The sequence below is a fragment of the Carettochelys insculpta genome, chromosome 1 (assembly GCF_033958435.1).
Source record: "Carettochelys insculpta isolate YL-2023 chromosome 1, ASM3395843v1, whole genome shotgun sequence".
Taxonomy (NCBI): Eukaryota; Metazoa; Chordata; order Testudines; family Carettochelyidae; genus Carettochelys; species Carettochelys insculpta.
In genome coordinates, this window is record NC_134137.1 from 124,264,632 (window position 1) to 124,287,443 (window position 22,812).

Genomic DNA, 22,812 nt, shown 5'->3' on the forward strand with positions numbered 1-22,812 from the left:
TCAATGTAAAATGAACTGATTAAAACTACAAGAATAGTGTGTTGTTTGTTTTTTGTGTTTGTTTTTTTTTGGTTATAATTGTAGGCCAATTTAAGGAAGTATGGTACTTTAAACCCAGTTAGACTTTACAGCTTATCTAGAGTATTTTCTTATTATAATTCAAAACAAGCCAAAAACATTCTTTCAATTTCTGTTGATTACAAACATACAAGGAATCATTCAAGTTTGCATTTGGGCATAATAAAGTAAGTTGTTTCTGCCTGATAGTAAATGTGGTATTTACAAACCAAATTGATGGTTCTTAATTGAGTGAATGACAGCTGGATATAACAGTGATGGGAGCATTAGAAATGTATAGGCAGATGAGATGGTGCTGTCTTTTTCTTGATAAGAATTAAAGGATTTCAAAGCAGTGGTTTCACCTCTTAGAAGACAGGCACAATAATACACCATTATGAGAGTAAGCAGAATCTTAATCTTATGTAACCATCTCCTCATTCTTAAACAGGTCCCTTTGGAAGAAGGTTTAAATAAAGCAATTCACTACTTTCGTAAAGAACTCGAATATCAGGCAAATAATCAATATATCCCCAAACCGAAACCTGCAAGGATAAAAAAAGGAAGAACAAGACACAACTGAAAACTGTTATATTGGACAGGAGATTCTCTACTTTACTTTTGATGGGATATATTTTTTTTTCTTTTTTAAAAAGAAAGACTTAACAGGTCTCATGAAGAAGAAACTGGAATTTCATTCTGAAGCTTGCTTTAAAGAAGTGGATGTGCCTAAAAATAAAAAAAAAAAAACTGCAACTCTTGCCTTGCACTTTTTAAAATCTGTCTTTTTATGTAAAATAGAGTAGAAAAATCTTTGAGTATCTTCAAGTTTTATATCTTGCCGTGAGATCATTTGTTGTGACTGTCTTTTGACAGTTTTGTTTACTGGTTTCTTTGTGAAGCTGAAGATGAATATAAATGGGATGGGATGGGATATACCAATTTATTTATAAAATGGGTACTATAAATGAGATGTTATACTATGCATAAGAGAAAAAGTGAGCAGTATTGTCAGGTTAGTGAAACACTGGCAGTTGTTATACAGGGGTATAAAAGAATTCTGTATGAGAGCTTTATGTATTCTTTAAATCAAAGTTTTTTTCAGAGGTTTGGTTTTAGTTTCACACTTGAATTTGGACTATTTTCATTGATTATCATGGATAAGAATATTTTAAATCACTACTGTGTTGTGTGTACTCTGGGAAAAAAGTTAATGTATTATTGGTTACCAGTGATTGAATATGCTATTTTAATAAAATATGGAAAGTTCTACTTGTGAGTTTGGGGGCTTTTTCAATTAAAATAGTTCTCTAGTTCATTTTATCTATACATATTTTAAATGTTCAGTTTTTAAATAGTCATACTTAGTTATAAAAATAAGTAATCTCTGAAGGCGTATGGTGTATTTTTCACTTTGCGAGTAGTCACATATCTTAACTGATTCTTGGGAAGGGGTTCTAAGATCATGTAACAAAAAAAAGAACCTCAGCTAGTTATAATTAAGGATTATATCATTGTTTGCATTAGACCCAGATTGTCACAAGGCAAAAGTGGAAGATACCTTTAAAACATAGAATTCATGCATTTGATTTAGAAACAAAACTTTCTATTGATTTTACCAGAAAATACACATCTGTATTATCTTATCACAGTAACCTAAATCCTATCATCTTCCACTTGTTGGATATCTGCACTTATTGCAGTTGTCTGTTGTTGGGAAGCTTAGGCCTAGATTTTTTTTTTAAAGCTGTTTAGCCATTCTGCTGCTCAGAGTTGCAAAGCCTAAGTCTCATTGAAAGTCAGTAGGGCATAAGTCAGTTTTGAGAGCCTTGGCTGTCTAAATCTCATAGGCTTTGCAACAATGAGCAAAGGAATGCTCAAATACCTTTAAAAATAAGGGTTATGAGCCCAGCCCTCAACAGCTGACATTCTTTTGGTACTGTAAACTAACAAGCCTGCTTCTGAATGATGTAGAATGAAGAAGAAATAATGGTAAAACTCTTCTTTCAAGAATGTCCACAGGAGCTCTGAATGGTTTGCTGTTAAATATGAGTCCCAAAGACCCTTTTTTTAGATTTGCTCACCACCTTGTCACCCTTCATAAGGGATGAGAATTATAGGAGTAGTTTTGCTTCTGTAACCGAGCTAGTATGTGCTAAGTATTGTTCTCAGTGCATTGTCTACAGAGATAATGTATTACAGCTCTCAGCTTCAGAACCAATCTCTCTAGCTCAGTCCATAAACTCTGGCTTCTAGCTTTCAAGGTACGTGGCTCAATCCCTTGTCTCTGCCAAAATGAAACTCTCCACACTTGCTCTGAAACAGAATCTGAGATTGTTCCATAGAATCATTATGGATAACAATTCATTCCTCTAATATGAATATGGCATTAGGAATATATTACCGACCACCTAACCAGGACAGTGATAGTGATGCTGAAATGTTAAGGGAGATTAGAGAGGCTATCAAAATAAAAAACACAGTAATAATAGGAGATTTCAATTATCCCCATATTGATTGGGTGCATGTCACCTCAGGACGGGATTCAGAGATTCAATTTCTTGATGCCTTAAATGACTGCTTCTTGGAGCAGCTAGTACAGGAACCCACAAGGGGAGAGTCGATTCTCGATCTAGTCTTGACTGGAACGCAGGATCTGGTCCAAGAGGTAACTGTTACTGGACCGCTTGGAAATAGTGACCACAATATAATAACTTTTAATATTCCTGTGTTGGGAAGAACACCGCAGCGGTCAAACACTCTGGCATTTAATTTCAAAAAGGGGAATTACACTAAAATGAGGAAGCTAGTTAAACAGAAACTAAAAGGTAGAGTAATTAAACTAAAATCCCTGGAAGCTGCATGGAAACTGTTTAAAGACACCATACTAGAGGCCCAACTTAAATGTATACCCCAAATAAAAAAACACAGTAAGAGACCTAACAAAGAACCACCATGGCTAAACAGCCATGTTAAAAAGGCAGTGAGAGAGAAAAGGGCAGCTTTTAAAAAGTGGAAGTCAAATCCTAGTGAGGAAAATAGAAAGGAACATAAACACTCCCAAATTAACTGTCATAATGTAGTAAGAAAAGCCAAAAAAGAGTTTGAGGAACAGCTAGCCAAAAATTCAAAAAACAATAGTAAAATGTTTTTTAAATACATTAGAAGCAGGAAGCCTGCTAAAAAAGCAGTGGGGCCCTTGGATGATAAAGATATAAAAGGAGCGATCAAGGAAGACAGTGCCATTGCGGAGCGATTAAATGATTTCTTTGCTTCAGTCTTCACGGCTGAAGATGTTACAGAGGTTCCTAAATCTGAGCCAGCCTTTTTAGGCGACAAATCTGAGGAACTCACTCAGATTGAAGTGACATTAGAGGAGGTTTTGGAATTAATTGATAAGCTGAATAGTAACAAGTCTCCAGGACCAGATGGCATTCACCCAAGGGTTCTGAAAGAACTCAAATGTGAAATTGCGGAGTTACTAACAGTGGTTTGTAACCTATCCTTTAAATCGACTTTGGTACCAAATGACTGGAAGACGGCCAATATAACACCAATATTTAAAAAAGGCTCTAGAGGAGATCCTGGCAATTATAGACCGATAAGTTTAACATCAGTACCAGGTAAATTAGTAGAAACACTAGTAAAGAGTAAAATTGCAAGGCACATAGAAGAGCACGAATTGTTGGGCAAAAGTCAGCATGGTTTCTGCAGAGGGAAGTCGTGTCTGTCTAATCTATTAGAATTCTTTGAAGGGGTTAATAAACATGCGGACAAGGGGCACCCAGTGGACATAATATACCTAGATTTCCAGAAAGCCTTTGACACGGTCCCACACCAAAGGCTTTTATGTAAATTAGGTGGTCATGGGATAGGAGGAAAGGTCCTTTCATGGATCGGGAATTGGTTAAAAGACAGAAAACAAAGGGTTGGAATAAATGGTAAATTTTCACAATGGAGGGGGGTAACTAGTGGTGTTCCCCAGGGCTCAGTCCTGGGACCGATCCTGTTCAACTTGTTCATCAATGATCTAGAAAATGAGGTAAGCAGTGAGGTGGCAAAGTTTGCAGATGACACCAAGTTGTTCAGGACAGTCAAAAGCAAAAGGGATTGTGAAGAACTACAAAAAGATCTCAGCAAACTGAGTGATTGGGCAGCAAAATGGCAAATGAAATTTAATGTGGGTAAGTGTAAGGTAATGCATGTTGGAAAAAATAACCCAAATTACACGTACTACATGATGGGGTCAAATTTAGCTACGACAGATCAGGAAAGGGATCTTGGAGTTATAGTGGATAGTTCTCTGAAGACATCCACGCAGTGTGCAGCGGCAGTTAGTAAGGCAAATAGGATGTTAGGAATTATTAAAAAAGGGATCGATAATAAGACAAAAGATATCATACTTCCCCTATATAAAACTATGGTACGCCCACATCTCGAGTACTGCGTGCAGATGTGGTCTCCTCACCTCAAAAAAGATATATTGGCATTAGAAAAGGTTCAGAAAAGGGCGACTAAGATGATTAGGGGCTTGGAAAGGGTCCCATATGGGGAGAGGCTAGAGAGACTGGGACTTTTCAGTTTGGAAAAGAGGCGATTGAGGGGCGATATGATAGAGGTATATAAAATCATGAATGGTGTGGAGAAAGTGAATATAGAAAAATTATTTACCTTTTCCCATAATACAAGAACTAGGGGACACCAAATGAAATTGATGGGTAGTAGGTTCAAAACTAATAAAAGGAAATTTTTCTTCACACAGCGCACAGTCAACCTGTGGAACTCCTTGCCCGAGGAGGCTGTGAAGGCCAGGACTCTATTAGGGTTTAAAAAAGAGCTTGATAAATTTTTGCAGGTCAGGTCCATAAATGGCTATTAGCCAGGGATAAAGTATGGTGCCCTAGCCTTCATAACAAGGGCAGGAGATGGATGGCAGGAGATAAATCACTTGTCTTCTGTTCTCCTTCTCTGGGGCACCTGGCATTGGCCACCGTCGGCAGATGGGATGCTGGGCTTGATGGACCTTTGGTCTGACCCAGTATGGCCATTCTTATGTTCTTATGTTCTTATGTAATGCAGTAACGTAGACTTGAAAAGTAGTAGCTTTGTGATGGTTAGAGGCTTTATGGTGGTTTCAGATCAACATTATAGGGCCCAATGTTGTTTATGGTTAATACTGAAATTCAGGTGTAATTTCAGGCTGGTGACTCAGGACTTGACAGAGCTGGCACCTCTGAGTTAGAGTACAAGTGTGCAAAGTGGGGGATGGGCCCCCTGGGGGGTGTGAAATTTCATAAGGAAGTGCAGCACGATCAGCTGCTGCATGTCAGACGTGTCCATCTTATTAAAAATGTTGAAGTGTGTTACTGTTTATGTGTATTCACATTTATATATTGATCAACAAAGCTTTTCTACAGGCATATTTTCTTACATGTGCTGAAAGGGTTGGTTTGTTTTTTTTTTCAAATATACGTGAACATAAATGAAATTTCCATTGGTTTGGATTACGTTAGACAGCTGGGGGGAGAGGGGGGCTGCTAATTGCAGGGACAAAAAGTGAGGCCTGATGTAAAAAGTTTGCTCAAGCCAGAAGTAGAGGGTGTGGGGCTGTGTGTGACTCCCTGTGCTTATGTGGTGATACACACATCCTCAGCAGTTGGGTGGGGAGAGCTGTCGGAGAAGCCTGAGCTAGCTTCTGGTTCGGCTGTGGAAGAAACACCAGTGGAAGGAAGAAGACGTATCTAATAAAACTGGGAGTAAGGAATTCTGGAGACTTTATGTAAATGAAGGGATGTCTGTCTTTGCATATCTGAATATGGATGATCTTGTGTTATTTGCAGACATTTTGTTTTGTATGTCTCCCAGCTCACTGCAATACCAGGTGCACCAAGCAGAGACATGCCATAAAAGTCAGTTAACAATAGCGTTGCCATTCTTCGTGTGTCTTTTAAGTCCGAAGTGAAGCTGAAACCTCCAAGCTGCAATAAAACAGTGGGTTATTTTCGAGAATAATTTGCTGGCAATCTGATGGGCTGTCAGACTCCAGCAGTCACTAAAGAAGGGACCGAGGACCCCAGACACCAAAATGGGGGAGACGTGAGCATGCCCTCAGCCAAATCAAGAAAAATTTCATGCTGCTTTTCCCATAGGCTCCAGGCAGAAGCCCTGCTGCTCCTGCTTTCTTCCAGGAGAGAATCTGAGGGGTTGTTTCAGATCTACAGTAATCTGTCGAAATGCGTGATTTTGAGTTGTGCTTAACTTGTATTAACGAGAGTTAAGCGCAACTCAAAATCCCTCTCCCCCCAGCCCTGCTTCTCCCCCACCCCATGTGGCCCCGGCTCCAGCTTATATCCTCCCCCTCGCGTGGCTCCAGCTCAACCCCCTGCAGGGCTGTGCAGCCCCCTCAGCTCCACCCCCTGCTCCCACCCCAGGCTTAACCCCGCTTCCTCCCTCCCACAGCCCAAATCCACTGCCAGGCTTAACCCTCCCCAACTGCCTCCACCCCAACCCCGAGACTTAACCCTTTAAAAGTAGCTCCAGGAGCTCCTGCTGCTTCCCTAGCTGCAGAACATGTGTTACTCTGGGGAAGAGCCCCCCCCGCCTGACTTATGTGAAATTCTCTATGTGAGGGAATGGAACCCTCACATAATTCGTGGGACTACTGCACCTGCTCAGCTAACCACCCTTCGTGGGGCTGTCCCAGTCCTTGCTCAGCCGTTTCTGTATGTTCTGCCTCTTTCCTCACAGCTGTCGCTCCCATTTTGAACTCCCCTGCAGCGTGCGTGACGTGCAAGGTGGCAGGCTGTCACAGCTGTCACAAGAGGGATTACTGAGAACGCTCATGCTTTTTATTGTGGATGTGATATTTGGCCTTTTTAAGGGTTCTCACCGCTTTCTGATTTCTGCCTTGACCTTGAGCCATTTTGCCCTTATCTAAATGGCCATCATCCCCAAACTGTTAATGGGACCAAGTCACAGGCTGCCTACAACAAGATGGCAGCCATTTCCCTACAGCCTTTGCTAGTGACAGTATGTGTCCCTGGTAAAGATGGTTGCTTTCTCACAGTATTTTCAATGGGGTTGAAGTAGGGCTGCTGATGGGGGAAAAATGAGATTCCCTTAGTCATCCTGTGAGGACCTGGCTGGCTGCAAGAGAATGTGACGATGCAGGGATGAATTTGGGAAGAGACAGGAGAAAAGGATGGGTGCTGGGAAACAGGACAAGAAACTCAGACCTCTCAAGTGTCGTGCCTTTTGCATGTTTGTCACCCGTTCCCATATGCCTGACAAAAGTCATACATTTTCTGAAAGAGGGGTCTGTACAAAATACACCCTGCAGCCTAGGAGATGATGCAGAGATACAAGCCATGTACCAAATATGCTAAACCAACACGCTTCCAGTGACTTAATATTTGTGTGCTGCACAAAATGTTCTTTACCAAAGCCTCCATACACCATACTAAAGGGAAGGTGAAAAGATTTTCATTTTACAGGTAAGGTAACAGAGAAGATATGGTCACTGCAGGCATGGGGGGAAGTAGAAATCTCTAGGCCACACAGATTTGAGTCTTTCTGCATCTTCTAGCTCAGTTGGGAGAGGTTCCTGCTTTTAGAGACAGATCTGAACACGTTCTGTGTTAATACTCTATATCTATGGCTGTTCCTTAGGGAAGACGTAACGGCTACATCTACACTAGCACACTATGTCGAAGTAGCCTATGTATAAGTAAGAACATCGAAATAGGCTACTTCGACACATATCATCTACACGTCCTCCAGGGCTGGTGCCATTGACGTTCAGCATCGAACCAGCAACGGAGAACGTCGAAAGGAGCCGCCCCGGAAGGAAATGTGGAGCGTCTACACACACACACACACACACGTGCTCCCCATCTAAATAAGGGGCCAGTAAAGCCCCAAGCCGCTACCTTAAAGGTACCCTCCCAGACACACTTGGCCTGCGCAGCACAAGATCCACAGAGCCGACAACCGATTGCAGACCCTATGTATGCAGCATGGACCCTCAGCTGCAGCAGCAGCAGGCAGAAGCAGCAGCAGCAGGCAGAAGCCCTAGGCTAAGGGCTGCTGCACGCGGTGACCATAGAGCCCCACAGGGGCTGGACAGAGCGTGTCTCAACCCCTCAGCTGATGGCCACCATGGAGGACCCCGCTATTTTGAAGTAGTGGGACGCGGATTGTCTACACATGCCCTACTTCGATGTTGAACATCGAAGTAGGGCGCTATTCCCATCTTCAGATGGGAATAGCGATTTCGACGTCTCACCGCCTAATGTCGATTTCAACGTCGAAATAGCACACAGCGTGTGTAGACGCGATGCCTGCTATTTCGATGTTGTGCTGGCTACTTCAAAGTAGCCGGCTAGTGTAGACACACCCAACATGTTCTAGTCACCAGCTACCATATAAGAAGAGGAAGAGCACTCCCATGTGTCTCCACATTGTAGAACCAACACAAGTCATGTTGGGGCGGGGGGGGACAATTAGTCTGAGAATCCTGGGATAATTTACTTACACTTTAATGTGAAATGTGTTTGTACAATGTATTAGTTTGTTGCACTTTGGACAGTGGGAACTCTCCTTTTTAAAAACAGGATGCAGCATTTACAAGCCAGTTTGTCTGAAGATGACTGAGAGGGTGGAGGAGAGGGTGCTTGTGTGGGCACCAACTGGAAGATCCTGCCGGAATGAGGTCCAAAAGGGCTGGAACTTTCTTAAACTTATATTTGGAGAGAGCAAGCATTGCTTGTGGAGATGTGAATACAAGCAATTAGTAGGGGACTTCATGTCTCCAATTCAGCTCTCACATCAAAAACACACCACCCCACCTTGCTATATTTGGCAGGCCCAAAGTTGCATGGGCCCGAGACATCAAACTACCCTGTTTATCCCTGCAGAAAGTGTGTGGGAGGGTCTTTTCTCCCTCCCTCCTTTCTCAGGCTCTAAAGTACTGACAGGAGAAGGGGGAGCTGCACCTCCTGCTGTGTGTGCTGCAGCTAAACAGGGATTCATTCACTAAGGCTGTGAGAATAATACATTAATGCACTATTAAGAAAAAATACCTAACTTTACAGCTGAATTTTGACTCCAACGTGGCTGCCTGCAAATTGGGAGTGGAACATATTCTCAGTAAGAGAAGAAATCAAGAGCTGTGATGGGCTTGAAATCAAGACCTGTGATGGGTTTCAAATCATGAGATTTTAAGTTTCTCACGGAGAAGGCTGGTAACTAGAGGTGTGAACTTGTGCAATGCAATTAGTCATATTTCTTAAATAACCCCTCCTTGGGTCAGACCAACGCATTAGAACTTCAGCCTTCATTTTTTAACAATGAGAAGTTTGTAGCCCTTTCTGTTACTCCAAAAAAAAAGGCTTGAAAAAGTGACACCAGTGTTGTCTCCTTCCCACAGGGTCAAACTCCAGACTAAAAAAAATCCCGCACTTCAAACATATATGATTTTTAAAGAGTCTGATAACTTCACGGAGCCCCAGCTCATGGTTTTTAACTACTTGCAAGTGGCCAATGGGTCTCTTCATTACGAAGCCTTTTGATCAGAGAATCTCGCAGCGAAATAGGGTGGCTTAACTGGTTGAGACACCATGCACGTGCAAATACTGCTGTCAGGGGTTGAACCTGGAATCTAAATGTGAAAGCATGAACCGCTATGGGACTTAGTCTGTGGGAAGTAGCAACCTTAGAAACCTCTAGAGAACCTCTCCACTGCCACAGTAATTTAGAGGTATACTGACCTGCCACTTCTACTGTGACCCCTGAAGCAGGGATCAAACTGAGCTGTTGCTTTTAGGGTTTGAGCTGAAGGATGAGGTGTGTTACCAAAAAGGTCTAGGCCTGTCAGTGCTTTTCTGCTCTACTCCCTAGTAGAGGGCAAGTCACAATGAGGCACAGGAGTGGTTGGTGTGGGGAGCGCTCTGGCACCCTTCACGTTATACTGCTGGCTGTCCACCAGGGCTTCACTCCAATCCCTAGCTGTGGCACCCTGATCCCTGTCTCCATCCCTTCCCCACCGCCCTGGAGCTCTGCTTCTAGCACCAGCTTTGGGGAGGGGGTACAGATGAGTGAGTGCCACTCAACACACCACTCTCTAAAAACATTCCTGGTGCTACAGTGTCTATGAGGGAAGATTGCAAAGATGTGAGCTAGGGCAGCACCCACACACTCCTATTCTGCAGCCTCAGGAAGACCACAGCCCCTAGGAGTGTTGAGAGAAAATCCCGTAGTGGGGGGTATCTGTCTTTCCCTGGAAATGTGCACTGCTACTCAGGAGCCTGTGAGAAAGCATCTGAAGCTGGAACTTTCCTGGAAAGGAGGCAAAGGTGAGGCTTACTGGGTCTCAGAAGTGTGCCTTATTCCTGATGCTGTTGGCTAGAGGAGGATAGCCCAGGTAGAATGGTTTGAATTGGCAGATGCTACTGCTCATGGGTGCATCTACACTAGGAACTTCGGAGTAGCCAGCAGAGAGTCTACACACATTTTTTTTTCCGTACTTTGAAAAAGGGAGCCCAACTTTGAAGTCCTTACTCCATTCCTGGGAATGGAGTAGTGCCCTACTTCCAAGTTCAGTATAAAAATAGGGTGTGTGTTGATGCTCTGCTTCAAAGTTGTATTTTGTAGTGTGGACAGCCCACGAGTCCCAGAGGTACCATTCTTGTCCTGGGGCACTAGGATGTGCAGATACAAAGGGGCACTTTATAGCAACTTCCCTCCACTTAGAGGCCCAGAGAGGAGAGGAACATGAGCTGGCCCAGGTGTGTGTGAAGAGGTTAGAAGAAGAGCAATATTTTTTTAACATCTTTTAAAGCTAATTATAGCTAATTTTTAAAAATGTCATTCTGGCTTTTTATTTTTTTCCATTCAACTCTAACCCCATCTCCTCTGTTTCCCCCCTTCCCCATATTTGTGGCCAAAATCTCTTGCGCTGGATTGCCAAACAGTTTCAGCTGACCTCAGTCGCCTTTAAAGAAAAAAACCACCAATGCCCAGCTGAAGGTGAGAGCCCACCTCTGTGTGGGAGGAAAAAGCAGGCAGGCAGGGGGGCAGGGGATACATTTAAAGGTTTCTATGTTTGTTACTCATAAGCACGTTCATTATTCCGGGCGTCCTTTGGAAAAGAAGCGAGAGCCTGCAGGCATTGTGTGTGCTTCCTCAGATAATTGGTAGGCCCACCAGTTGGTCTGAATTACTAGGTCAGCATGCATGAACATGACCCTTACAGTGTTACAAGATCCGAAAAAGCTGGCTTACAACCAAATGGTTCATATCCTTTGGGAGCACTCACTGACCACTTCTCCATTTTGTTAGGACAGTTACATGAGTCCAACTCCCACTCTGGCCAGGCATGTTATTCTCTAGAACACTTAAGGAACTTGCTGACAAGAGCTCTGAGCCATTAGCAATTATCTTTGCAAACTGGCAGAGGATGGGAGCAATCCCCAAGGACCAGCAAAGGTAAAACATAGTACCTATCTGTAAACAAAAGAATAAGTACAACTCCGGGAATTATAGGCCAGTCAGTTTAACTCTTTTGCTTAGAAAGGTAATGGAGCAAAGCAACTAGAAGAAACTAAGGAGATAAGGAGCAGTCAACATGGATTTGTCAAGAACAAATTATGTCAGACCACTCTAAGATCCTTTGACAGAGTAACGAGCCTCGCAGGAAAGCAGGAAATGTGATATACTTTAGTAAGGCAGTTGATGCTGCCTCATTTGACCTTCTGATATGGAAACTCATGAAAGCTAGCCTAGATGAACCTGCTAGGTATCTGGTGCACACCTAGCTGGAAAAGCACAGTTATCGCCAGTTCACAAACAACCTGAAAGGGTACATGAACTGGGGGAGTGACCGCCAAGATGCTCAGGGGTGCAAGCCCATACTCTGGAAGTCCCTAACCTGCTTGCCAGAAGCTAGGAGTGACAACTGGGGATGGACCACCTGATGGTTGCCAATTCTGTTTATAACTCAGAGGCACTGAGGCCACTGACAAGGGAGAGTGAGCTCTGCTCTACAGACTACTTAGCTAAAAGGCACACAGCTTTTAGCACATGCAATCGAGGCCTGTGGCTTTAGCCCCCCCGACCCAAGGTCACAGGTTCATTCCCACATGCCAATGACTGAAGTCTGTTGGCTTTACGTGTTCATTCCCTCTGAAGTACTGGGCATTGGCCACTGTTAAAAGGCAGATATGGGGCAAGAGATAGACCATTGCTCTGATCCAGAATGGCTGTTATAGTTTTTATGGAGGGTGATTGATAAAGACTTCTCTTTAACTGCTGAGAACAGGACAAGAAATAATGGATTTAAATTGCAGAAAGGAAGATTTATGTTGGATACGTTAGGAAAAGCTTCCGAACTAAAAAGTTAGCTGAGCACTGGAACGAATTACCTTCGGAGGTTGAGGAAGCTACTTCACTAGAGGTTTCTAAGATGAGTTTAGCCAAACACTTGTCAAGTCTGAGCTAGGGACTTAGTCCAGCCTCAGTTCAGGTGCCTGGACAAGCTGACCGACCAAAGTCACTTCCAGGCCTACATTTCTATGATCCCACAATGGTCTATCTTTGTTGTCTATAGTGAGAAGGGGTAACTTGTGGCCTGATTCTTCTGGCCAGAACTATTTTGGGGGTTTTAACAAGTAACTCTGAGGATTTTCACAGATTTATATACTAACTTATTTTAACTTTAAAACTCTTTCTTAAAAAAACACCTGGGCTTTCACTTCAGGTCCAACAAGGCGGTAGCATAGCTCCTTTTTGGTTCTAATTTGTGTCAAAGGAGGTACAGAAAGAAGGTGTAATGTCTTTTTCTAATTGTTGACAATGTTTTCTTCTTTTTCAAGTGCTTGTCCATGTTGATTCCAAGTTAGATGTGTATACTTTCCTCATGCCCTGGTGCCAGAAATTTCTCCCTTAGCAGTACCAGTAGGAGAGTAACTGGTGACCTGTGGAGTACGCTCTCATGGCATGCTATAAGGACTGCCACATGCCCTGCCCCCAACACTCAATTCTTTCTTACTGCCAGTGACGGTGCTTGGAGTGCGCTCTTGCTTTGGCAATCTGTTTCCTGGTTACTACCTGTGAACAGTCTCAGAGGGGTAGCCATGTTAGTCTGTAGCTTCACAAAACAAAACAAGCACCAGTAGCAGCTTAAAGACTAACGATTTATTTATAAATTGCATAGCACCAGTCCCAGAGCTTTCATGGGTAAGACCCACTTTGGAGTGTTGTTGTAAATAGTTTTCTTCCGTTACTTTTCTTCTCTTCCCTCAGTAACAGGTGGGTAGATGTGTTAGTCTGTATTCTAACAAAACAAACTTGGAGCATGGAAATGCTATTGTTCTGAAGAAGTGGGTCTGGCCCACAAAAGCTCATCCCCTAATATTTTGCTAGTCTTTAAAGTGCTACTGGACTGCTGGTTTGTTCTGTTCCCTTAGTTCAGTTAGATACTGGACTGTCCCTCAGAGGATTTAGCCTCAGGACATGGCATACCCTGAACCTTGGGTTTAAGAACCACAACCAGTGCGAGAAGCCGATGCTGAGCTGTGACCCCCATATAAGCTGCTTTTGCCTGGGGGATGCCCACATGACTGACAGGTGTCACATTTGTAAGAGTTTCAAACCACCTATGAGAAAGAAGTGGGACATGAGCCGAAAGGGGCTTCTTATGGAATCTGTGCTGCCACTGGCGATGGAGCAGCCTGGGTCAGACTCTGTGCACAACAGTGCAGCCTCTCTGCAGACAGCCCAAGTGGCACCACTGTCAGAATGGCAAAGATTCACCTCCCTGGCAGCCTCTGTCAGGGAAAAGAAGGCCAGGAGAGGTCCATCTCCTACTCACCAGGGCGAGGGGAGGGCAGGAGCCAAGCCTAGACCCATGAAGGGCAGCTCATCACCCCCAAGTGCTTCATTCAGGCGGGAAAACCAGGAAGACCCCTGCCTGCCACCCTGGATAGCTGAACCTATGTCCAACACCTGGAAATCCCACTGACCCTGGAGGCCCTTAGGTAGTGCAAGATGTATTGTCACTTGTGGTGCTACCCCACCACTGCTGGCAGCCCCCAAGTCTAGAGGTAAGCCCGCCTTGGGAGCACCCACTCAATCCCATCTGTGTGGCTCCAGTCTCACCTGCTGAGAGCCATCCCCCACACCCCCCCGCACACAGTGTCACTGCCCAGCTGCAGCCCCAAGTGCCAATCCCCAGGCACCGCTCTACAGGATCGACGCCCCAATTGCCAGCTACCTGGAATGGCCCACAGAAGAGCTGCTCCACATCCATGCATCAGCTGTCAGCAGAGACTCTTCATCATGATCCATGTTCCCCCACCACTGCACAGTGCTGGTCCCAGAGCATGCTGTGTCGATCACAAGGCTACCACTGCAGACCTGCTGAACGTAGCCCCTGGGCCTATGGTTCCTACTTGGAGCAATGAATAGAATACAGCTGGGACTGAGATGCTTGGTTGATCTTAGCACAGTTCCGGTCACTGGAGCTCAGTCTCCTGGGCCTTAGAGTCAGACCAAGAGCCCTTGCAGCTGGGTCAAGGTCCTCCCTTAGCAGCACCAGTTACTCCAGTGGCACCACAAAGTTTCTGATAGCGTCAGGGCCAGTGGCCAGGACTGTGGCAATAGAACCAATGGGGCCTTGCCCAACACCTGCAGGGCCCCAGGGTAGCCTTGACACCCCCCAAGAGACCAACAGATTCAGTCTCCCATCCATTGGAGATGGAATCACCAGCACTGGGAATTCCCTCAGATCCACCAAGTGGGAGAGGAGGGCCAGGCTGAGCAGAGCCCAGAGGATACACCTGTGGCACCAGTGTTGTCATCTTCATCCCCTGATGGGGCTATTGTGGGACCCCCACCAGTGGCTCTGCATGATGAAGCGAGGGCTCACCAAGACTTCCTAAGATGGTGGCCTCTAATCTGGGGCTGGAAACAGAGGAACTGGAGGAGCCCACAGACTTGCTCTTAAATGTCCTCTGCTCAGCAGCCCCTGCTAGGATTGTGCTCCCAGCGCACATGAGGTGGCCCTATGCCAAACCCCGTCTTCCCTACCCATGACTTCAAAGCGTGCACAGTACAAATATTACGTACCTGCTAACGGGTATGAACAAGGCCATCCGAAGGGGGTGGGGGGGCAGGGATTTTGAGGGTGTGCAAAGGGTGATATCCCAGTCACTATTCTGGATCCTGCCCACTTCCCTGTTCCAACTAGCTTTTTTTTCTTATTTTTCTTCTGACCTGGATGTCCCTAACCTCAGACCACTGGTTCTTCGGTACCATGGCGTAGAGACATACCCTCCATTTCACTTCTACATCCGCAGCCCTGCCTTTCCTCCGCATACCTCGTCAAGCATGCCTCTCACAAGAGTCTACTGCAAGAGGCAGTGCAAAACCTGCAGCATCTGGGGGCAGTGGAAGCCGTCCCCCTGGACCTCAGAGGCAAGCGGGTTCTACTCCTCTTACTGGCTAATCCCCAAAACCAAGCAGCCTACTGTTGGAGTTTCTGGCAAAAAGGAGCTGTGCCCCGGGGTTGGAGGGGGGGTGGGGGGGGTGGGCGCGTTGCCCTTTATACTGCTCCATGAGGGCCTCACTCTAGGGGCTGCCAGAGTTGCTCCCCTACAGAAACAGCTAAGGGAAAAAATCTTCTGGCAGCAGGGTGTGTGGTGAGCACATTCACCTGACTCGGAATGGACATGAGCAGCCCTCCTTGAAGAATGCCACTTATAGAACAGGTAACTGTCTTTTCTCCTGGATGTTGAGGTCTGAAATTTTGGGGCAGAAACCACCATCTCCAAATGAGTGTCTGAAGACCCACTGATCTTTTTGTCAGACACACAGAAGGGTGAACAAAAAGCTTCCAAAACTAGCATTTTTCGTTCATGCCAGAAATGGTGCTAAGGAAAGCCTACTTAATGCAGTGTTAACAGGCCTTGTCTACATGAGCAAGTTAAATTTAGTTAAATTGGGATGACTGACTGGGAGTCCATGTGCAATTGAGCCAAAATATGAACGGTAACTCATTGTCTGTCTGTAGGTTTAATCAGTATCCATCTGAAAACTCTTTTCATAGGTTGCAGCATAAAAGCACTCAACAGGTGGGGCCGGGTGCAGAGGAAAACTAACTAGCACCGTTAACAATCTGTTTCCATCACCAAGTGTGTGCCTCCAGAGCAAGTTGCTGCGCTAATGTACTGCTTGGGTTGCCGCATGGTTCTTCTTCAGGCTACATCTACTAGGGTGGGCTGTGGGCAAAAAATAAGTTAATGGCCGAGGCTTAGGAGATAACGTTGCTGACGTGGAGACATTATACCTATGCACGGTGTTGGAAATTCTTATTTACTTCAAGTCCCAGTGTGTCCCAAATTCCTAACTGGATTTATCAAACATGTTGTTCTGTTCATCCTCCCAGCCCCCTTCCCTCAGTGTGCATATTCTGAGGCACACAACTTTTCCCCTGATTTTTCCATCTACGTGAAATTCTGGCATAGATCTTGTTCTCTATACTCACTCAGAAACACCCCATGACTTTGAGGGCGTCCTCTCAGATTCATTTGACCTCTAATAAAGGCTTTCTACAGGGCCATGCTGTGAAAAAAGAAAGCAGCCCCTTTTCAACATTTTCAAAAGCTGGGGTTGGGTTGCACTACGAGGCCCTGTTGTGCGCGGGTGGATGCTGGCTGTTTTTCGTCTTTAATTTGCTTCCCTCTTCATTCAGACACAATCTTTTGATCACAGCTTCTAAAAGCATAATGTGATCATATCCAGGCTGCATTTCCCATGACCATGGTTGTGGCCACTTTAAAAACAAAAAGCTAATGTCCAGTGCTTTTTCACCGCTATTAATTTAATTCAATGATATATTTTATACTTGACTATATAATAACAGAGAGATGCCTTAAATGTCTATTATTTTTACACTCCCATTACTTACAAATAGCTCCTTCGGTAATTTTATGCCAAGCTTCTGCCAAGGTTGAACTTTCACAGCCAAGTTATAAAGGTCACAGCATGATCTACGAAAGTGCTATAATATTTAATGTGTATTGTCCATTACCGGTTGTGAACAGTACGTGCTAAAAATGGAAACATAGGAAGAGGACTCCATAAGATGTTTAAATTTGAGGAAACATTTTTTCCCCACAGGACTGTGAGATTTATTTACAAGCACTGACACAGATCTAATTAACTGAGCACAGTGAAACACATTGTCTTTTCAAATGCACCAAAGCTGGGTAAAATCATGGAGTCTATTTTTAAAAATGAGTACAAGGCCCTGGAAAATGTAATCCCGACTCATGTGGCACCTGGAAATGAAGTCAGCTATTGCGAACTCTGTCTATACCCAAGAAATGGAAAAATGCTTATGTTAGCAAAAGACTTTAATTCTAACACTTCTATATAGTGTATTGGGAAGTAATTATAGAAACACCATTCCAAACAGCCTTCCAAGGGGGATAATTCCTTTCCTCTCCTTGTTTATACAAAAAATGGCTACTGGAAGAAAGGAGGGTGGAGGAAGAAAAAAGAGAGAAGATGGGACTGAGGCTAGGGCTCAGCTCAATCTGATACAGACTCATAACTCTTAGTTGCAGTAGAATAAATGAGGTTAATAATCATCATAGTTGACACTCGCTCCATGCCTGAAGGTGTGTGGATTTCGGGGCCCAATAGCAGCATCTTCATCATAATGGTGCTGATAGTAGCCGCCGTAATATTCATGGCCCCTGCGTACAATGTTTGCCCAGTAGGAGACATCATCTTCAAATTTCTGCAAACAAATGAGACTGAATCAACTTCAACTGTTCTATGAAAAAGGAAAACAATATAATGGGTCCTCCTGGTTTGTTTTAGGTATGATAAGCCTTTGCTTATTTGAAAAAAAGTAGGTTTTATTTAAAAAGCTTCATTAGGGCTTCCAAAATTAGAACACTAAACATCCCACAAAGTTATGGAAATCCAGTTGCCATCTTCTCTGGGCCCCTTTAGCCTCACCAAAAACATTGTAAGAAGCCAAGAATTTAACATTTATAGCTTTATGCTTTACCTCTTGTATGTGACTTTAAGCATGTCCACCCGCTACTTTCAGTGAGCTCTCATCTACAGCTTGTGCAATATGCGTATGAACAGGACTCCTCAGTTTCCAGAGGAATGGTTACTTTGTAGGAATGCTGGAGTGAAATTTTCATTTGACAGGAGGCTTGTCAAATGCCTTCAAGTAGCACACCATCTCTTTAAACTTTTTAATGAACATGAAACTTAGCTATTTAGGTACCTAAATTCCTCTGAGTTCAATGGAAGTTAGCTGCCTGAAGTACCTTTAGCTTTTTGTACTTTTTGTGCTCATACAAATTAGAAATTTGCAGCTCTGATCAAAATGGAATGTACCACCAATATATGATCTAACAGACTTTCCCCGCAACTGCCAGTGGACTAGGTATTCAGATCCTTGCTTCTTCTGAGAACACCAATCATGCCAAAATTGTGAGTGGATCTGTGATATGTACAAACACACAAAAGTAATAGACTGAAGCCCACCTGCTCATTTCAACTCTCGTAACTTTGTTTGGTGTAAACAACAAGGAGTACCACCAGATGCCTGGTTGTTTTTGGTGAAACAGGCTAACACCAAGATGCCTCTTAAGCCAGGTCTACACTAGACCTGAAAGTCAAGCCTAGATACGCAATTCCAGCTATGACAATTGCGTAGCTGGAATCAACGTACCTAGGATCAACTTACCTGGCCATCCTCACAAAAGGCGCTTGATGGGAGATATTCTCCTGTTGACCATCATGTCTCGTAATAATGAGTACCCAGGTCGACAGTCAAACCCTGACCATTCAATTTTGCGTGTCCACAGTGGGTGTGCAAAATCAAACCCTAGAGGCTCAACCTTGACCAGGTCAATGTCCTGGTAAGTATAGACATACCCTAAGATTTTTTTTGTGTAAGTGTCTCTCTTTCTCATATACACTTTTCCATATAAACCTGATGACAATTTCATTAAATTGAAACAAAAGCATTCAAAATTTTAGAACACATTTTCCTTATATAATTTTAATGAAGAGGGTTTTAAATCAAGTTATCAAAAATAACCATTAGCTTTGTATTCATCTGTGACAATTCTCTAGTCTTCTCTACTTCAAAAGCTATGAGAGAGTCAAACTTATGAAGAGACCACTTCTTTAGTGGTATGTGTTCTTAGTATCACTACAGTTGCACACACCTTGATGTCTCCATTACTACTAGAAAGACTAGCACAGTAAACCCCCGAGATATGCGCAATTGAGTTGCTTGTGTCTTGGGTTCATGCGACCGCCACCCCGACAGGAGCGGGGAAATGACTTCTGTCAGAGGTGGCAGCCTGGCTTTTGTCTGCCACCCCGACAGAAGCAGTTTACTGGTCCCTGGGAGTGGTGGGGAGCTGGGAACCAGATGTCAGCCTAGTTCCTGGCTTCCCTCCACTGGCAGGACCCAGGAAACTAACCAGCAATGTGCTGGTCAGTTTCTCAGGTTCTGCCAGCAGAGGGGAGCTGAGAGCCAGGCTGCCATCTGGTTTCCAGTTCCCTGCCACTCAAGGGCAACTCCCCAAGTTCCCTGAAAATTCAACTTACGCGGGGTTGCCAAGAACACAACCTCCATGTAAATCAGGGGTCTACTGTAAGGGGTTGGACTCGACCTCGTGAGGTCTCTTCTAGCCTTAGGATTCTATGATTCTACTCACGGTTTCATCAAATCCCAAGTAGAGGAATTGTTGGTACCACTGCTGCACATCAGGTTGAGTCCTGTCCCACAGTTGGCGCTTCTGGCGTTTCAGGCTGCTTAAGAACTCCTTGGCTGTGTTTTCTTTTACTGATACCTCTGTTTTAGCTGGTGCAGGAGCTGAAATTATGGCTCCAGATGAGATGCCAATAACTTTTTAATTAGCTCCAAATGTATTCTCTTAATTATACCTTGAAGATGAAGTCACCAGCTTCATGCTTGGCCGTACTATAGTAACAACAGAGCGATAGCAATAGCAATAGCAAACATACTCAATAGAAGAGAATAGAAATTAGCAATTTACTTCATCCTGCACGTGCCTGTGTCTCTCCCTCAGCCCCTGCTGGATTTTGCAGTAGCTATGGTTGCCCAGACGTTATGCTCTGAGCAAGGAAAAATGAAACTCCTGCACGCTGCGAGCTGTGTTCCAGTCTGCTGAGCACTGCTGCGGTGGCTCCACAGCAGTACAGGATGAACCACTCTAGTCCGGCACTCTGTCGTTCAGCAACATCCTTAACCTGGCTTGATTTCAGTGAGCGAGAAGACCACTTACCGGGGGTGTGGCCAAGTTTCTCACGGTCCCATAGAGTCTGTCTACAGCCACCAGTCTTCGCTTTCAGTGTTCTAAGCTGTTATTGTATTGAGCTGTAATTTACCCCTAAATGTCTTCTAAGAGCCCAGTAAGCAGAGGAGATGTTGGTCATGTTCCTAGACAGTATTGACCTCCCCGGTCCAGCAAATTCTTTCGTCTGGCAGGGGTCAGATCTCAAGGGTGTGGGATGAGAGGGGATGGGGAAAAGCAAAGACGTGCAAAGCCAGATGCATTCTTGAAGCACATCTGAAGCTCTAGGATAAATACCAACAACTCACATTCATGGGTTTTTTGACTCTTCAATCCTTTACATGGTCATGTGAAAATATAGTTTGCTGCTTGAATTATATTACATTTTAGTCCTCATCGAAAGTAGAAGTGAGTCTGGATTTAATGGACTGCACAGTCCGGTGCTTCCCAGACTGTGAGACACAGCTACAAAGGGTTCGTGAGTGTCTGGGAAATTGTCATCAATATGACTGGTCTCGTCTTGTCCTAATTAACGAAAAAGTCATGTGCCTTATCTATGGTGTCTGCAGCTGATCCTGCTGGAGGGAGTCTACAGCAGAGAGATTTCCTGGTGCATGAAGCATTGAGCAGGATGCATCTCAGCTGAAAGCCCATGCAGGAGCAGAAGGCATAGGGAAGCTTTCAGTCCAGGTAGCACTAGAAGCTGTTATCGGGGAGGGCCGTGAGGGAGCGCCAAGGACACCCAGTCTTTATAGAGGAACAATTTTTACCAAGTGCTAACTCTGTGTGTAGCTAACATTCAGCTGAGGAAGATAATGGTTTTAATAAAGTTAAACAGGAAGGAAGACAATGCAATGATGGTTACAATAGGTTTGGATTTTCATGTGACTACAGAAAGTTCACAGCCCCAGGGTGTGTTTTGTTTTGAAAGTGTTAGCACATGAAGTCTGAGGCAGAGGAAGCTACAGAGGCAGATGGAAACCACACAGCCAAAATTCATAAACAAGAGCTGCGATTTTTTTCCCCTTCAGAAACAGGAAGAATTAAAGTAGTTCCCACTCCCCCAAAAAAATGTCCAAAGCATCATCTGGCTCTTAAAAAGCCTAAGAATCAGCTCATGTTGGAGCTGTGCAAAGTGCAAAATGCAAGCAAGCATTGGTACGACCCTTCCACTCCAACAGCAATAGACAGGTGCAGAATTATGGCACTAAAACCCACCCCTCTTGCCAAATAATACTATCCACTGACGCCTCGATATGTCCAGGACCAGCTGATAGGCCAAGTTAAGCTGAGTCAATAGTTTGCACTGTTCCCGGATGACTCCATTGACATAGCCAGCACAGCCATCTTCTGTATTAGAGGAGATTTACTGAGGCAGGGACACAAGCTGAAGAAATTTCTTGCAAAGAAATCCCAGCCAAAACAGCCTCTGATGAAACACCCAAGATCCTTGACAAATTTGTAGCGAAGCCTTTATCTGGACCACATAGGGCCAGGGAGAGGTGAAGCGGGGACGACTGTTGCCTAATGGGGAAGCAGTAGCCACATCGGAAAGAACAGTTGGGATGCATCGCAAGTAAAGTTGGATACAGGGCACTATTCATCACCAAGCTTTGGCATAAAAAAAGTTGCAACCTGGAATATGAGGCGCTCAACATTGTTAATTCTTTTAGAACCCCGCAGTGAGCGCCCTTTGTTTTAGAGAGGAACAGGCTCTGAGCACACGCAGCTTCTGTTTGACAGTAAGTTGGCTGGTTGTCATGTGGGAAAGCATGATGTGCCTTCCGACTGTGTGACACTATCAGAATTTTCTATCTTGGGAAAACAGACCTTGCAGATAATACAGACCATGTGGACTTCACATTATGTGAGCTTCCAGAATAGACATATTTAGCAAATTGCAATGCACCAAGCCCACTTCAAGTTCTCTCCCTGAGATTGTGCTTCCAGCGGCAATTTCTGTGGACGGAAAGCAATTTGTGTCTGATGCTACCAGGCTGCTGGGAAGAGTGGGGTGGAAGGGGTGGGGCCTGAGGTGAAAAGGTCTTGATTGGGGCAGCCAGCCCTTAGCACTACCCATGGAGTGCCACCCCCTCACACACAGGCAGCCCTCAGAGCTGTCTGGAGCACACTGCATTTACTTTGGAGATACACATTTCATAGAACTGGAAGGGACTTCAGGAGGTCACCATGGTACTCCAGCAATGATTTAAAGAAGCCAGAGCTCTGGCCACTGCAGTGGGAGGGACTGGGAACCCCAGGCCCTTTTAAATCGCTGGGCCCTCAGGCATCTACCGCCATTGCCTTCCTCCTCATTTCCTCCCGCATCCACGGACCTGACTGAATCTAACACTTCAAGGTAAAAATACCTTGGCATGCTGGATATGAAAAAGAGGAAATT

General features: G+C 44.5%; 2 protein-coding genes across 5 annotated transcripts in view; one reads left to right on the forward strand and one right to left on the reverse strand.

The window, feature by feature from the left end:
- The window catches only part of UXS1 (UDP-glucuronate decarboxylase 1), a 94,306-nt gene extending 92,960 nt beyond the window's left edge, over positions 1 to 1,346 (forward strand). For all 3 annotated transcript variants that reach the window (XM_074991208.1, XM_074991225.1, XM_074991216.1), the window contains one exon: positions 509 to 1,346. In XM_074991208.1, coding sequence (XP_074847309.1) covers positions 509 to 640 — 132 coding nt within the window. In that variant the 3' untranslated portion in view covers positions 641 to 1,346. The remainder of the gene's footprint in view (positions 1 to 508) is intronic.
- Positions 1,347 to 17,126: 15,780 nt separating this feature from the next.
- Positions 17,127 to 22,812, reverse strand: part of ECRG4 (ECRG4 augurin precursor) — a 39,588-nt gene continuing 33,902 nt past the window's right edge. For both annotated transcript variants that reach the window (XM_074983254.1, XM_074983255.1), the window contains exons 4-5: positions 19,812 to 19,969; positions 17,127 to 17,857 (exon numbers count right to left, since the gene is read on the reverse strand). In XM_074983254.1, coding sequence (XP_074839355.1) covers positions 17,696 to 17,857; positions 19,812 to 19,969 — 320 coding nt within the window. In that variant the 3' untranslated portion in view covers positions 17,127 to 17,695. The remainder of the gene's footprint in view (positions 17,858 to 19,811; positions 19,970 to 22,812) is intronic.